The sequence below is a fragment of the Melospiza georgiana genome, chromosome 22 (assembly GCF_028018845.1).
Source record: "Melospiza georgiana isolate bMelGeo1 chromosome 22, bMelGeo1.pri, whole genome shotgun sequence".
Taxonomy (NCBI): Eukaryota; Metazoa; Chordata; class Aves; order Passeriformes; family Passerellidae; genus Melospiza; species Melospiza georgiana.
In genome coordinates this window covers 6,368,453-6,382,355 of record NC_080451.1, presented here as the reverse complement: position 1 = coordinate 6,382,355, position 13,903 = coordinate 6,368,453, and the positions used below count along the sequence as shown (strand labels likewise).

Here is a 13,903-nt window from a genome sequence, read left to right as displayed (position 1 = left end):
CCTACCTGGATATAATCTGGAGATTCTGGAACACCAGCACAGCTTCTCCACTGGATTTCCCAGAGGAACAGCAGCTGCCTCTGCCCCTGGATCTTCAGAGGAAGAGACTGCACCTTTCTCCAGGATCCCTGCTCCAGCAGAACCAGCCCTGACACTGCAGGAGGGCTGAGCCACAATTCCAATGGGACTGCTGCCAACAGCCTGACCCACAGGGTGTCAGGTTGGGTTCTGACTCTGTCAGTGTTGTTTGCTTTCACTGCATTGTTTATTTTATTTTTATTTTCTTCCCTAATGAAGAACTGTTATTCCTGCTCCCTTATCTTTGCCTGAGAGCCCCTTAATTTAAAATTTATAGCAATTCGGAGGGGGTTTACATTTTCTATTTTAGGGGAGGCTCCTGCCTTCCTCAGCACACACCTCTCTTTCCAAACCAAGACACAGATGAAGACCTTCTTTCTTTTGTGACCATGTTTTAATCCATGTGCAAAAATACAACTTCAATAATATAAATAATATAAAAGAATCAAACATAGCATAATTAACTGAGTAACATTCACACAGTTTATTGGGTAAGAAGAAAGGCCAGGAGTGCTTTAGAACACATTAACAGATGGGCTACAAATCAGTTCATGTACCAGTGCACATTTATCACACAGCTCATCAAGAGTGACCTGAAAGAAGTTTCTAAAGTTTATATTCAGGGAAAGTAGCATGGGAAAGGGAAAAGCAGGGTAGGGGAAGAGACCCAGCATCTTCATCACCAAGCAAACCAATAAATGAACCTCTCTTACCACTCACTGATTATATATGAAGATTATTTTGGCCTAATTAAATTGTTAAGTCACACTTTATGTTAGTTTGTATCTAAAATGTTTTCTAGTACTAACAAGCCTTTTGGAAAGCACAGAGATAAAACTTTTTACTTTTACTTTCAAAGCTCTTTAGGACAATGATGTCAGCTCAGCTACCCTGTAAGTTAGGCAAAAATTAGCTGTTTTCTGAGACACAGAGAAGTTAAATGACTTCATCAAAACCATGGTGAAGAATGTGTTAGTTATTACTAATATCCTCAAGAACCTGGAATGATACTGTTTTCAAAGAGAGGGAATTGGAGGCAACCAGCATCTGCTAGTAAGAAATTACCAAATTTTCATCTCAGTTTTACTATTAAATACTTTTAATTCCCCCTACCTCAGAAAGTGTTCTACACATATATTTCTGTAATAATGAGCTGTTTCATCTTAGTAACAAAAAGCACTGGTCCTTTCTAGCCCTAAGTAGAAAGTATCCTACTAGTCAAGATAGGCAGTCAAGATACAATAAGTTACATACTCCAATGATCTTCCCATTATTACAATTACAGTTATCAAAGACACAAGCCAAGTTACTTTAAGGGATTTAGCTGGAGTGCTCTAGTTTTTGTAAAAAAAGTAAAGATAACTAACCATTCTTTGAGATGGAAAGCTATTAAAAACCAAGCTATCCTAAAACGAAGCACACAGCTGCCACAAAGGGCAGGATTAACCCAATAAACTTGAATATCCCCAATTGCAAGGTTAACAGATTTGTCAGCTCAGCCCTTACTTATCCCTACAAAAGCTTTTGGTTTGCAGAAATGTGAAATGGATATTGGAGCTTGGTTCTTCTCCATTCTGTAAGTCCACAAAGAAGCAACAGTATACTGTTGTGTATACCTGCATTAAATAGTTTCCAAACCTTCTGGATATCTCCCTCCATCTGAGCTGAACTCTTGCATTTTCTCCTTGTGTTTTTAATCCTAACAAGTATTTTGCTGTAGCAAGCAGCTGCTGAAGTGCATCTCTTCTTGTCCAGTGCCTAGCCAGATTAGAGAGATCATCTGCTCATTTTAATAAATAAAAGATGAAAGTGTGGCTCATTAAATAGGCCTGCAAAGACTCCTCCCCATTAACTTCAGCTCAGGTATAACTGCTGGGTAACACTGGATAACATGAAGCCACAAAATGAATCTCTAAATAGCTGTGCCATGTAATCTGGTACCATCAACTCAGCTTTAGTGCTGCCAGTACAACCCACTGATGGCACACTTGGCTCTTTCAGATTTACTCCATGAGGACATAACTCACCTGTGACAGATCCATGTGAGTTTATTGCTACTTTATTGCTCCTGTGTAAAATGGTTCACACAGTTGTTCAAAAGCAAGGCTGTGGCTGGCACCAGGAGCTCTAGTTCAACACCTGTGTCAATCCCTCTGAGTTTATCACAGCTCCTGCAAAGAAGCTTCTCAGGAAAATCTGTGCACAGGTACTAAATAACTTAGAAGAGAATTCAGTTGCCACTAAGTAATGTGTTGTGGATCAAATCCAGCTTTGCACTGGAAGGCACATATTTCCCCATTGTGTTTGGCATGTTTTTCACACAGCTGCTGAAACAATCAGCTCTCCAAAGGGCCACATGAACAGCAAGTGGCAAGAGCTGCAGGAGAAAACAGAGCAATGCTGTAAGGTATAGAGTGGGGAACTTCCCTTCAGAGATCACTTAACTGTGATTCAGTGACACAAACTCTGGACTCCATTAGGAAAATCTTGTTAACAAAATTGGTTTATTCCAGTTTCCAGTCCTAATTTTTATGCAGAGCCAATGCAATAATCCAGATTTGTTTTTTCTAACAATACATCTTTCTTCTTTGGTGAACCGGGCTTCTTGTAACAAGACTATGAATAATACTCTAAATAAACAGAGAAAAACAAATTGGGGGAAAAAAAAAGCTATTTTAACATCAGGAATTTTTTTCCACCTATGTATCCATTAATCCATAGCTACTCAGAGAAATTTGGCACTCTGTCAGCTCCTCCTAACTCAAAACTTGCCATTACAGAAAGTAAATTCTAAGCAAATACAAAAATGGAAACCATTTGGTTTTGTACCCATTAAGGGCTTTCCAGTTGCATGGTTTGCATTTACAGCTTCAGCTTTTGTAGCAGAATACAGATTTACTGGTTTTGGCCTAAAGTTTGTGCAGTGGGCTATTTGTGCTCCATTTTAGCACTACAACCCACAGAGATTTATAACTTTGACATTTCTAGACTGTATGGGACAAGCAGAAGCAATAGTTCATGAATCAATATCTAGTGCATTTCAGGGGGCTTGGAAATAAAAGGTCAAAATTTGGCTAGGAAAAGCAAAACAAAACTTAAAACATACTACAGATAAGGATGAAATACAAGAGAGTGAATTAATGGCACCTACATTGTGATACTAAACATTTGGCAGTGTTTTCTGATTCCCATATGGGACCCACTGGGCTCCTTCACCACTATAAAAATAAAAGTTCTAAGAGGAATCATTGTGCTTGTGAAGTGAATGGGGAGTGTGATTTGAGGGTCTATCTCTCATTGAACTGACAGTGACAAAGTTAGGCAGCAAAAGGATGAGGTTCTTTAAACATTTCCTCGACTTTATGTCACCTTGTTCCTCAAAGCAAAACCACACAGTTCTCCCCTTCCACAGAACTGATAAATCACTTTTTTGACAGTATAAGCTGTGTTGTATAAGCTATCCAAGACCAGAAATCATAACATTCACTACCAACAGTGCAAGGTGGTCTTTCCATTCTTCTCACAGTCCATAATGAGCCATTTATTCATAACATCCATGTTAATTGGCATGGAGAGTGAATTATGAAGCCTCACCCTACAGCTCTTTTCACAGTTTGGGCAGAGCACCAGCTGGTGCCAATGTAATGCCAAAAACATAGAAAAGGCCCAGCAGCAGATTGAGTTTGGCTGTCCTCTGAGGAATTTTGTTGAAGTTCTGGCTGCGGAACTGTCTCTCCAGTGAGAATGCCATGGGGATGGTGAGCAGGGGCAGCGCCATGCTGATGGTGTAACGTGTGGCCAGCACACAGAAAATCAGGTAGGGCAGGAAGAGCAGCACAGTGTAGAGCATGTAGGAGAAGGTGGGGCCGATGAGGATGGCCAAGGTGACGATCCCAGCCTGCCGGTCTGACTCCATGTCCCGGGTGTTGTTGCTGTGCAGGATGGCCTCGGTGCTGAGGGCCAGGGGGACAGCATAGAGCAGGGGTGTCAGGGACAGGTAACCCACCTGCACTGCATGGGCAAACTCCACAGCCAGGGGCCCAAAGGTGATCAGGATCACCACATCGCCAAGGGCAACGTACTTAAATCCAATTCCTGTGGCAAGACAAGAATAAAATCAAGCATTGTTAAATAATTCAAATGACAGAAGAGAATGGAGACATAACAGTTCAGCCTTTCCCATAGGAATACTACAATACAACCAAAACACATGTAGCTATGGACAAGAGACATGTTATTTCTAAGATAAGAATTTCTCCAGACAAACAATGTAACAAAAACTGAGGGCCACTGTGGCATTCACATTGTCTGAAAAAAGTCCATTTGCCCAGGATTTTTCTCCTGGGAAGCTGAGAATCCTCAATCCTTATTTCATTTGCTTCTCCTGTGTGGAATGTGTTTGGAGATTGTTTACCCACAGGTGATTGTTTCATTGGATTTTGGTGGGAGTTGTTTTGACTCTTTGGCCCATTACAGCCAAGCTGTGTCAGGACTCTGGAAAGAGTCACAAGTTTTCATTATTATCTTTTTAGCATTCAGGAAGTATCCTTAGTTAAGAAGAACCTTAAAGTATCCTTTCTGTATTCTTAAGTATAATATAGTATCATAAAGTAATAAATTAGCCTTCTAAGAACATGGAGTCAGATCCATCATTCCTGTCTTCATCTGGGTTTCCCAGCAAATACAATAGGCCAGGTTTTAATACCCACCTAGAAATACCTGTCTCTGCAGAAACCTTTAGAAATAAGGTACTTTTTAGTGTGATCATGCACACTAGAACCTGATCCTGAAGAAATACAGAAAATGCTCAGAATGAAGTGCAAAACTGGCAAGATGCTTTCAGGGAAATGCACATAACTGAAAGTCTGACAGTTAGAAACTGAGTTGCTTTTCCTTCTCCTACTAATGGTGTTTGTATCTACCCAACACAGGATGACACTGAAATATCCCTGTCTTATTAAGAAAAATCCCAAACTGTACTATAAAGCATTCACAGTGAAGCTCCATCTAAAGAATAACAAAGCAAAGTAACATTCCCACCAAAGGAAAGAAAATGTGCCATTAGCTACTCTGCTAAAGGACATGAGATAAACTTCACAAAAAGATTCAGCAACAGTTCTGGTAAGCATCTAAATCCATATATGTAAACAATAATGCCTCAACACCACTATGCAACTGAAGATCTTGGTATAACTCTTCCCACAACATTCAATTGTAAAGAATACAAGTTTACATACCAGCACTTCAGGAAATACCACAAATATTTTATTCCATTAGACAAATCACGTGTGTCTTCTAGAAACATCTTGACCATTCAGCTGATTCTATCACTTCTACATTCAGATTCACAAGAAGCAGGGTGCAGCACTCACCTCCGGTATAAAGGAAGGAGCTGGAAAGTCCTCCAAAGTAAATCAGGGCCAGGTGCTCCAGCTTGAGCGTCGAGACCGCGTAGAGCCCAGCAGCGCAGACACAGCCCACGGTGTAGAGAAAGACTCCAAACCGCACTACATCCTGCGGCTCCAAAATCTGGTCCACCAACGTCCTGTCATCACTCTTCTTGTGATCGATGCCTTTGGAAAAGTCATAGTAGGTATTTACCAGGTTACCGGCCCCGTGCACGGCCAGCACGGTCACGGCGCTGCCCAGCAGCAGCCCCGGGTCCAGCGCTCCCTCAGCCCGGTACGCCAGGGCGCTGCCCAGCGCCACAGGGGTGAGCGAGGCGCTGAAGCTCCACGGCCGGAGCGCCAGCACATAGGCCGCGCACTTGTGTCTCCAGCTGCCGCCGGCGGCCCCGTCCGCGCCCGCCAAGGCCGCGCCGCCGCTCTCGCTCCCGCGGGGGCTCTCGGCGCTGATACTGATCTTCTGCACCAGCTCTGCCGGTCCCATGCTCGCCCCGCCGCCTCGCAGCAGCAGCACCTGGAAGGGGAAGGGCCGCGCGTTAGCGGGGCCCGGGGGGAGCTGGGGGCGCCGCCGCTATGGCGGCCTGAGGGAGACGCCAGGGCGCCGCCATTACCCGCCCTGCGAGACCGCCAGCCTGCCTGGCCCCGCCACCCCCGCAGCCGTGTGCGAAGAGTTCCGCACCTGCCGGCACCGCCCCGGCGGACAAATTAAAAGGAAAATGAAGCGGCGCACGGCGTCATGCGCGGCGGCGACGGGCTCACCCCGCAACACGCGGCTGCATCACGATTCATGTCAGAGCCGCCACGGAGCGCCCGAAGTCTGGCGCAGGCACAGCCGTGTCAGCCATGGCCGCTGTCATGGGCACGGCCGGACACATTTCAGCAGAGCACACCGGGCACGGCGGCGCCTTGCTCCCTGTGCGCATGCGCAGGGCTCACACCGTAGCATGGCTTCTGCTGGGAGGGAACTTAAAGCCTTAAAGCTCCTCTCGTGTCAGCCCCTGTCATGTCAGGAACACCTTCCGCTGGCCCAGGCTGCTCCCACATGGCCTTGGACACTTCCGTGGATAGGGCAGCCACAGCTTCTCTGGGCAACTTATGCCAGGATCTCCCCAAACATTTTCCTACATTTCTTCTCTTCTAGTCTGAACCCATCCCCCCTTGTTCCTGGTTAAGAGTCCCTCCTTGTATGTCCCTCCAGAGGCTGCTCTGAGATCTCCACACAACCGTCTCTTCTTCCACAACAGCACCACACAGCTCGGTGTCACTTGCTGAGAGTGCCTCAATCCCACTGTCGCCGACAAAGCTGATGAATACTATCAGCCCCAGTACCACCCCCGAGGGACACTGCTTGTCCCTGGTCTCGATGCGGACAATGAGCCGCTGACCGCAACTCTTTACGTGCTATCCAGCCAGTTCCTTTATCCAACGAATAGTCTATCCATCAAATCCATGTCTCTCCGGTTTAGAGACCAGGATGTCACGCGGAACAGTGCCAAGCTCAAGCAGATGAAGCCGCTTGTTCTACCCTATACCCATGCTGCAGCCCGGCCATAGCCGGCACTTCACGGAAGGGCGGAAGCCGGCATCGGGAGGGTGGGCCTACTGAGTAAACCCAGCCATTCTATTGGTCAGATACGCTGCCACTCAGTCACTACTGCCTTGATGATTGGTCAAAACCCGACTGTCCTTGCTGTTCCTTGGGGAAGGGGCGGAGCTTCCAGGGCTTCTTCCCCCTTTCCCTTTTCCTATTGGTCAGATGTGATGCCGATCACTGCATTCCCGGGATCCCATTGGCCAGCCGCGGCTCGCCGGCGCTGCAGGCGCGGCGGCGGGGCAGGCACGGGGCCCGGGGCCCGGAGTAGGGGAGGCGGCGGCGGGTGAGTGAGGGCGGCGGTGCCTCTCATCATCATCGGCTCCCCTTCCCCTCACCTCCCGCTCCCCGCCCTGCCCGAGCTCCCGGCCGCGCGGCCGTGCCCGCCTCGCCCCGCCTCACCCCTCCCTCACGCTCGGCCTGCGGGGCTCCCCCCGCACTCGGGCCTGCCGCGTCCCGCCCGCTGCGCTCTGTGGCCCTGAGGGACTCCCAGGAACTGCCCCCGAGCTGGGTTGATGGGCAGCAGCGATCCCCCAGCTGCTCTTTGATCCGGGGAGCCTCTGCTGGGCTCCTGCCAGCCGCCAGCTCGCCCATGGTCCCGCTGGATAGCTGTGAATCCGCTTGTGGAATATTTGGGGAGAAACAGTTGAAGTTCTGGTGTTAGTGCTTGCTTTGGTCTTATGTAATCTGAATATCGGGGAGTGGGGGGGAGCGTCAAGCATCTGAAATGTTTTTGATAGAAAGAAAGGCTGCTGAGAAAGTTTGTTTATGTGTTATGCTAGGAAGCCCCGTGTTGCAATGATTGGTGTTGCTATAACTGGACTTCCCATCTCTAAATATCTGCTGTAGGGTGTGTAACACTTGCCAGTGCTGAGCTTTCCTTGTGTTGGTGTCACACTGAGGTTTCTGAGAAGAAACTTGGATGGAAGTGTTCAGGGAGGGCATATGTTAGTGATATAATCCTGGGAATGGTTGTGCTTACTTATTATAGGTGATTACAAACCCTAATTTCACCCTGCTGGTTTTCAACTGTTGCATTACCCTTGATTTAGGATTAGATCACCTACTGTGATGTATTTTGGTATTTGAGGAGCTAGAGAGCAAATAGGCTGGGAGTTATGATATGGAACGATACACTTTTATCATGGAGAGTAATGCCTAAGGAATACAGTCATTACTTTTAATTTTATAGTTACCAACACAGCATCTTTACGGGTATTTTGAGAACTGTCAGGAGGGACAGCCTTAAGAGAGAAGCTCAGAGATTTCAATTCGAGCAGTAAGAAATGTGTCTCTCTGAAGAATTTACAGGACTTGATGCCCCTGAGCCCCAGCACAGTGCCACCATGTCGGGTACTGTGTCCATCCTCCAACAATTTGCCAATGGCTTGAAGAGTCGCAGCGAGGAGACCAGGGCCAAGGCTGCCAAGGACCTGCAGCATTATGTCACCATGGAGCTGCGTGAGGTGGGTGCTGCAAGTGGGATTATTTGTCCTTGTGGAGAGGAATGGGCTGGGTACCTTGGAAATGGAGGTTTTTGGAATGAGGAGATGGGGCACACAGAGAGTTTATCTCTGCCCCCTGGCATGGAGGAGAGGTGAGCAAGTTGGTGACACAAAAGGTGTACCAGAATAAGTAAACTTGCTGCATATAGCTCACAAATAAGAGAAATTATTTTGAGCTTGTAATGTATTTTGATTTAATTTCTTTCTGTTTAAGTGGCATAAGAAGCATTGTCTTTATGGAGGTTTTGGAGCAGAGGGGAGAGAGAGAATGCTGAAAGCTGATGTGAATTTTTTGCTTTTACAGATGAGTCAGGAAGAATCCACCAGGTTTTATGATCAGCTGAACCATCACATATTTGAGCTGGTCTCCAGCTCTGATGCAAATGAAAGGAAGGGTGGCATTCTGGCTATAGGTAAGTGAAAGTGCATAACGCTTCTGCTGAGTTTTCTCTTCATGCAGTTACCTTTAAGGAAAGATTTTCAAGAGGAATGAGCTTTTATGGTTGGGGCCTGATGTCTGACAGCTCAGGATACTGGGTATGTTCTGGTTGCTGGCTCTGAAAATCTGTGTGAAGTGTCAGCATGGGAGCTACTGAGAGTGGCTGAGAACCTGGTACTTAATGGGCCCTGAGCTCTTCTGGGAGTTGAGCACCAAATGTGAATTCTGAGCACATGAAAATTCTGTTCTGGAGCTCAGCTGAGAGCACCTTGTGCTGCCCCTTTATATGTTTCATGGTAGGCTGACTTTCTCAACTCTCTTCCATCTGGAGAGAGTCTTGTTATTTAAATTTCCCTGTCAACTTCCATCCCCAAGAGGGGCTCACAGAGCTTCTGCTTTGATTCTGATCAGCCTCTCCATTAGTGGCCCTGGCTGTGTGCTCTGAGATTTCACAGCTGCCTGAATCCCCACTCTTGGGGAAGTCAGCTTGCAGAAATACTTTGGAAGCAGCCTGTATTGTAGCAGTTACTTTTTAAATAGCCAAGGAGATGTTTATGGTTTAGGCCCTAGACAGAATCATCCAGTCCCAATGTGTTTGAAGGCAGTGTAAATCCCTTAGAGGAATCTTTATTGATAACATCAGTTCTTAAGCTGACAGTATCACATTCAAGTTGTTTAGTGAATTTAGTGAAAGGTGCCAGTTTGGCAACCTTGGACACTTTATCTACAAAACAGATACAGCCCAGGCACTGGCAGTGAAAGCTTCTGCCATGCTGGTGTCTGATGAATTGCCTCCACCCTCTCCAGGAGAGACAGTCTCTGGGACTGAGGAACAGAGCATTTCCTTGGGTGTTCAGTCTTTGACTTTTCTTGTGAGGTGGACTAGCTACAGCAGTTGCATGCAGATGGATGTCTTTCTATTAGGAACAGTTCTGTGATCCCAGGGTGAATTATTTTTTCCTCTTCTAAAACTAAAAATTGTGACATTTATGAGGCTGCCAGGTGCATTTCTCCACTCATTTAAAAAGTTCAGGTTTTTACAAATGGTGGCCCTTTCCTGTGCTCGATTTTTTTTTTTTTTTGTGTGGATTTGCAATTTAGGGGGGCTTAATGGGAGTCTTTAAGGAATACTAGCAGTCATCCAGGGATTACCCACTGTCTGCCTCAGTGACTCTTGGGGAGAACTGCAGCACATGCAAACTGCAGCGTTGCTCCCTCTCTCTGCAGCGAGTCTTATCGGTGTTGAAGGAGGTAATGCCACCCGTATCGGCAGGTTTGCCAACTACCTGAGGAACCTCCTGCCATCCAATGACCCTGTTGTGATGGAGATGGCTTCCAAGGCTATTGGGAGGCTTGCAATGGCTGGTGACACCTTCACAGCTGAGTATGTGGAGTTTGAGGTGAAACGAGCTCTGGAGTGGCTGGGAGCTGACAGGAATGAAGGTCGTAGACATGCAGCTGTAAGTGATGCCTTTTTTGTTGTCATCAAATAGTTGGGGTTAGTGAACAGTGGTAGGAAACATGCACAGAAATCTGCAGAAAAGCCTTGGTCAGGGTGGGAATGGTTGCCAGGCTGTGTTTGAGAATCTGTAATGTCCTCATGGCAGACAGAGTGCTGCTTCATTGCTTCTCCATTAACCCAGTGATTAATGAAGAGCATGACACTGTTATGTCAGTGGGGGGATGGAAAAGCTCACAGACATCCACAGTCTAAACAAATGGTACTGCACTGTAAAAGTTATGAGGTTTGTGTGCTCATCTTTCAGATTGTTACTGTTTCCCTCCCCCTGTGCAGGTCCTTGTCCTGCGGGAGCTGGCCATCAGCGTGCCCACCTTCTTCTTCCAGCAAGTGCAGCCATTCTTTGACAATATCTTTGTGGCTGTGTGGGATCCCAAGCAGGCCATCCGAGAGGGAGCTGTCTCTGCCTTAAGAGCCTGCCTTATCCTCACCACACAACGGGAGCCAAAAGAGATGCAGAAACCCCAGTGGTACAGAGTAAGAAAATAACTTTGTGTTCAAGCAGCCCCTTGTTGAAGTGCCAGTTTTCAGAAGAGCTGGCTAAGCTAAGAACCTGTCACCTTTATCAGTTAAAAAACTGCCTCTCCATGAAAGGGTTGAAAATATAATGGCTTCTAAAGTGAGTAGCTCCTTTAGCTTACTGCTGCAAAAATAAGCAAGATTTAACTCCTTCAAGATTACATTGTTCTATCTGCACCTCATCTTCAGCTGTTGAACTTGACCTAGTTTTATAGCCATGCAATTATCTAGTGTCATCTCTTACTAGTAGAGGGTTTTATTAGTGTAGATAAAAAACATAAGTGTGAAAGATAAGAATTCTTTTGGCTGAACCTTTGCTGCCATTGTCACATGAATTCAAGCTTGGTGATATCAAGTAAGTTTTAGGCAGTGCAGTCAGATGTTATGAATTTGGATTTCTTGTAATCAAATAAGTACTGCAGACAGTGATGAAGCTGATACCATGCTGTTTGATTAGTGCTGCTGAGAATGCTCTGCAGCAGAGTCCACAACTTTTGGGTAAATCAGAATTTTATTGTGTTATACTTCTTTTATTACTCAATTGAGGTTTGTGGCTACTCTTGGAAAATGCAGAATGTCACTAACTCTTGACTGGCAGTACTACTTCATTTCCACAGACTTGGTTTCTGCATTGTCACTGAGATTATTTTTTTTTCCCCCAAGCATACATATGAAGAGGCTGAGAAGGGCTTTGATGAGACTTTGGCCAAAGAGAAAGGAATGAATCGTGATGACCGAATCCACGGTGCCTTACTGATCCTCAATGAGCTAGTGAGAATCAGCAGTATGGAGGGAGAGGTGAGCAAAGGAGTGATTATTGTCATTGACTGAGAGTGCATAGCAACTCTGCAGGCTGTGCAAATATCCCATAGTGTTGCAATGGGGTTGTTGGGTGGAAAAATCTGAACATGGAGTTGAGCATTCAAGTGTGTTAGAGAAATAAAAGGGACAAGTTTGGGCTGAGGAGTTAATAAGCTCCAATGGAAAATCTATTAACTTGATTAAATACAATGAAAAATATTTTTTCTATGGAATGAGGAGTCTCTTGCATGTTAGACACTCAAATACTTTTGCTGGATTTTACTCAGTTGATGTTTTACAGTCATTTGAATATTGATTATACAGGGTGCTATTCAGGAGATTTGGGTAATACTGTACTGAGAGTATGTGACAGTGTTCACAGGGGTCTGAGGTTGAGGGAAGAGACAAGGATCTGACTCCATGTTTCAGAGGGCTTGATTTATTATTTTATTATATATATCATATTAAAACTATACTAAAAGAATAGAAGACAGGATTTCATCAGCAGGCTAGCTAAGAATAGAAAAGGAAATAATGATAACAAAGGTTTGTGTCTTGGACTCTCTGTCTGAGCCATTGGCCATTAAAAACAACCAACATGGGCCAATCACAGATGCACCTGTTGCATTCCACAGCAGATAATCAATGTTTACATTTTGTTCCTGAGGCATCTCAGCTTCTCAGGAGGAAAAACCCTAAGGAAAGGCTTTTTCATAAAAGATGTCTGTGACAAGAGTATCTTAATTACTTTTTATTTTTTAATGTTTCTCTGCTTTGTGCAGCGCCTTAGAGAGGAGATGGAGGAGATCACTCAGCAGCAGCTTGTGCATGACAAGTACTGCAAAGACCTGATGGGCTTCAGTACCAAGCCTCGCCACATCACTCCCTTCACAAGCTTTCAGTCTCTTCAGCCCTCTCAGTCAAATGCTTTGGCTGGTCTCCTGGGGTACAGTGCTCACCAAGGAATTATGGGCTTTGCAACCTCACCTGTCCCAGTAAAATCTACGTTGGTGGAAAGTCGATGCTGCAGGGATCTGATGGAAGAGAAATTTGATCAAGTATGTATTTGTTCTTCAGCTTGTCTCCCAACATTCTCAACATCTGTTCTTGCAGAGGAATTGCACTCTGTGTTTTTACTTAGGCAATACCAGCTAGTATTGAACTGAACCTTCAAAACTCAATATTTACACGTATTGTGGTTTTGTAACTGCCTGTCTTGGGGCAAATGATTTATTTCCTTTGGAATCAGTCTTGATTATCCTTTTCTTTGAGGGACTCTGAAGCCGAATGTCAGTAGAATGCCTAAAAGCACACAGGTAATAAACATTTGTGTGTTACTGCCAATGGCCATCCTTTAAAGCCTAATCTGTTTCCTTCCAGGTCTGCCAGTGGGTTCTCAAGTGCAGAACCAGCAAAAACTCTTTGATCCAGATGACAGTTCTCAATCTGCTCCCACGACTGGCCGCTTTCCGTCCCTCAGCATTCACAGGTGACAAGACAAATGCTTGGATGTTAGAAATGTTGCTGAGTTTGGGCTGGAAGTTATCCAGATCTCTGGTCCAGATGAATTTGTGCAGCACACCAAATGTGGTGCTTGTCTGATGAGCACATTCCTCTTGGGGAATGTTCTGCATAAGTGTGACTTGATAGCTGATGCCAAAACGTTGCTCTGATGAAGAAATCTATTTTCAGGATTTGATGATCAATACCATAAGACATAAAAACCTCCTTTTTCTGTTTTCTCCTCAATATGTCAGACTTAGAGGAGAATTCTCTCATGTTCTGACTCAGTATATGCCAAATATTATTACAGTTCTCTTCCTTTTTCTCTGTTGCATGTGCTAGGAAATACCTGCCAGCTTTAAAGCAGTTTAGTTGATTTATGAAGCAAGTTTAGGAGAGTATCAGAGTTGGAGGCAAGTCACCAAGCTGCTCTTGGTTGGTTGTAACAATTTTTGCCTTAATTATTCCAAATTTCCAATCAATCACTATGAAACCAAGATGCTTGGATCTTATATGTGTATAAAACCTGTTGCAGTGGGGATG

At 45.3% G+C, this 13,903-nt stretch overlaps 2 protein-coding genes across 5 annotated transcripts in view; one reads left to right on the top strand and one right to left on the bottom strand.

Moving 5' to 3' along the window:
- Window positions 1–2,563: 2,563 nt before the first annotated feature.
- UBIAD1 (UbiA prenyltransferase domain containing 1) lies at window positions 2,564–6,343 on the bottom strand. 2 transcript variants are annotated; one of them, XM_058039307.1, is made up of 3 exons: window positions 6,163–6,343; window positions 5,451–5,997; window positions 2,564–4,173 (listed from the first exon to the last, which is right to left on the bottom strand). In XM_058039307.1, the coding sequence occupies exons 2-3, from the start codon at window positions 5,965–5,967 to the stop codon at window positions 3,686–3,688; spliced, it is 1,005 nt and encodes a 334-aa protein (XP_057895290.1). In that variant the 5' UTR covers window positions 5,968–5,997; window positions 6,163–6,343; the 3' UTR covers window positions 2,564–3,685. The 2 variants fall into 2 exon arrangements, with proteins under 2 accessions (XP_057895290.1, XP_057895289.1); XM_058039306.1 differs by lacking the exon at window positions 6,163–6,343 and having other exon boundaries at window positions 5,451–6,098.
- Window positions 6,344–7,293: 950 nt separating this feature from the next.
- The window catches only part of MTOR (mechanistic target of rapamycin kinase), a 71,606-nt gene continuing 64,996 nt past the window's right edge, over window positions 7,294–13,903 (top strand). For 2 of the 3 annotated variants that reach the window (XM_058039254.1, XM_058039253.1), the window contains exons 1-8: window positions 7,294–7,360; window positions 8,377–8,540; window positions 8,884–8,992; window positions 10,246–10,478; window positions 10,814–11,014; window positions 11,720–11,854; window positions 12,640–12,915; window positions 13,238–13,346. In XM_058039254.1, the coding sequence (XP_057895237.1) occupies window positions 8,421–8,540; window positions 8,884–8,992; window positions 10,246–10,478; window positions 10,814–11,014; window positions 11,720–11,854; window positions 12,640–12,915; window positions 13,238–13,346 (1,183 nt within the window). In that variant the 5' untranslated portion in view covers window positions 7,294–7,360; window positions 8,377–8,420. Of the gene's footprint in view, window positions 7,361–8,360; window positions 8,541–8,883; window positions 8,993–10,245; window positions 10,479–10,813; window positions 11,015–11,719; window positions 11,855–12,639; window positions 12,916–13,237; window positions 13,347–13,903 lie in introns of those variants that run through there. The other variant, XM_058039255.1, reaches the window with a different exon arrangement.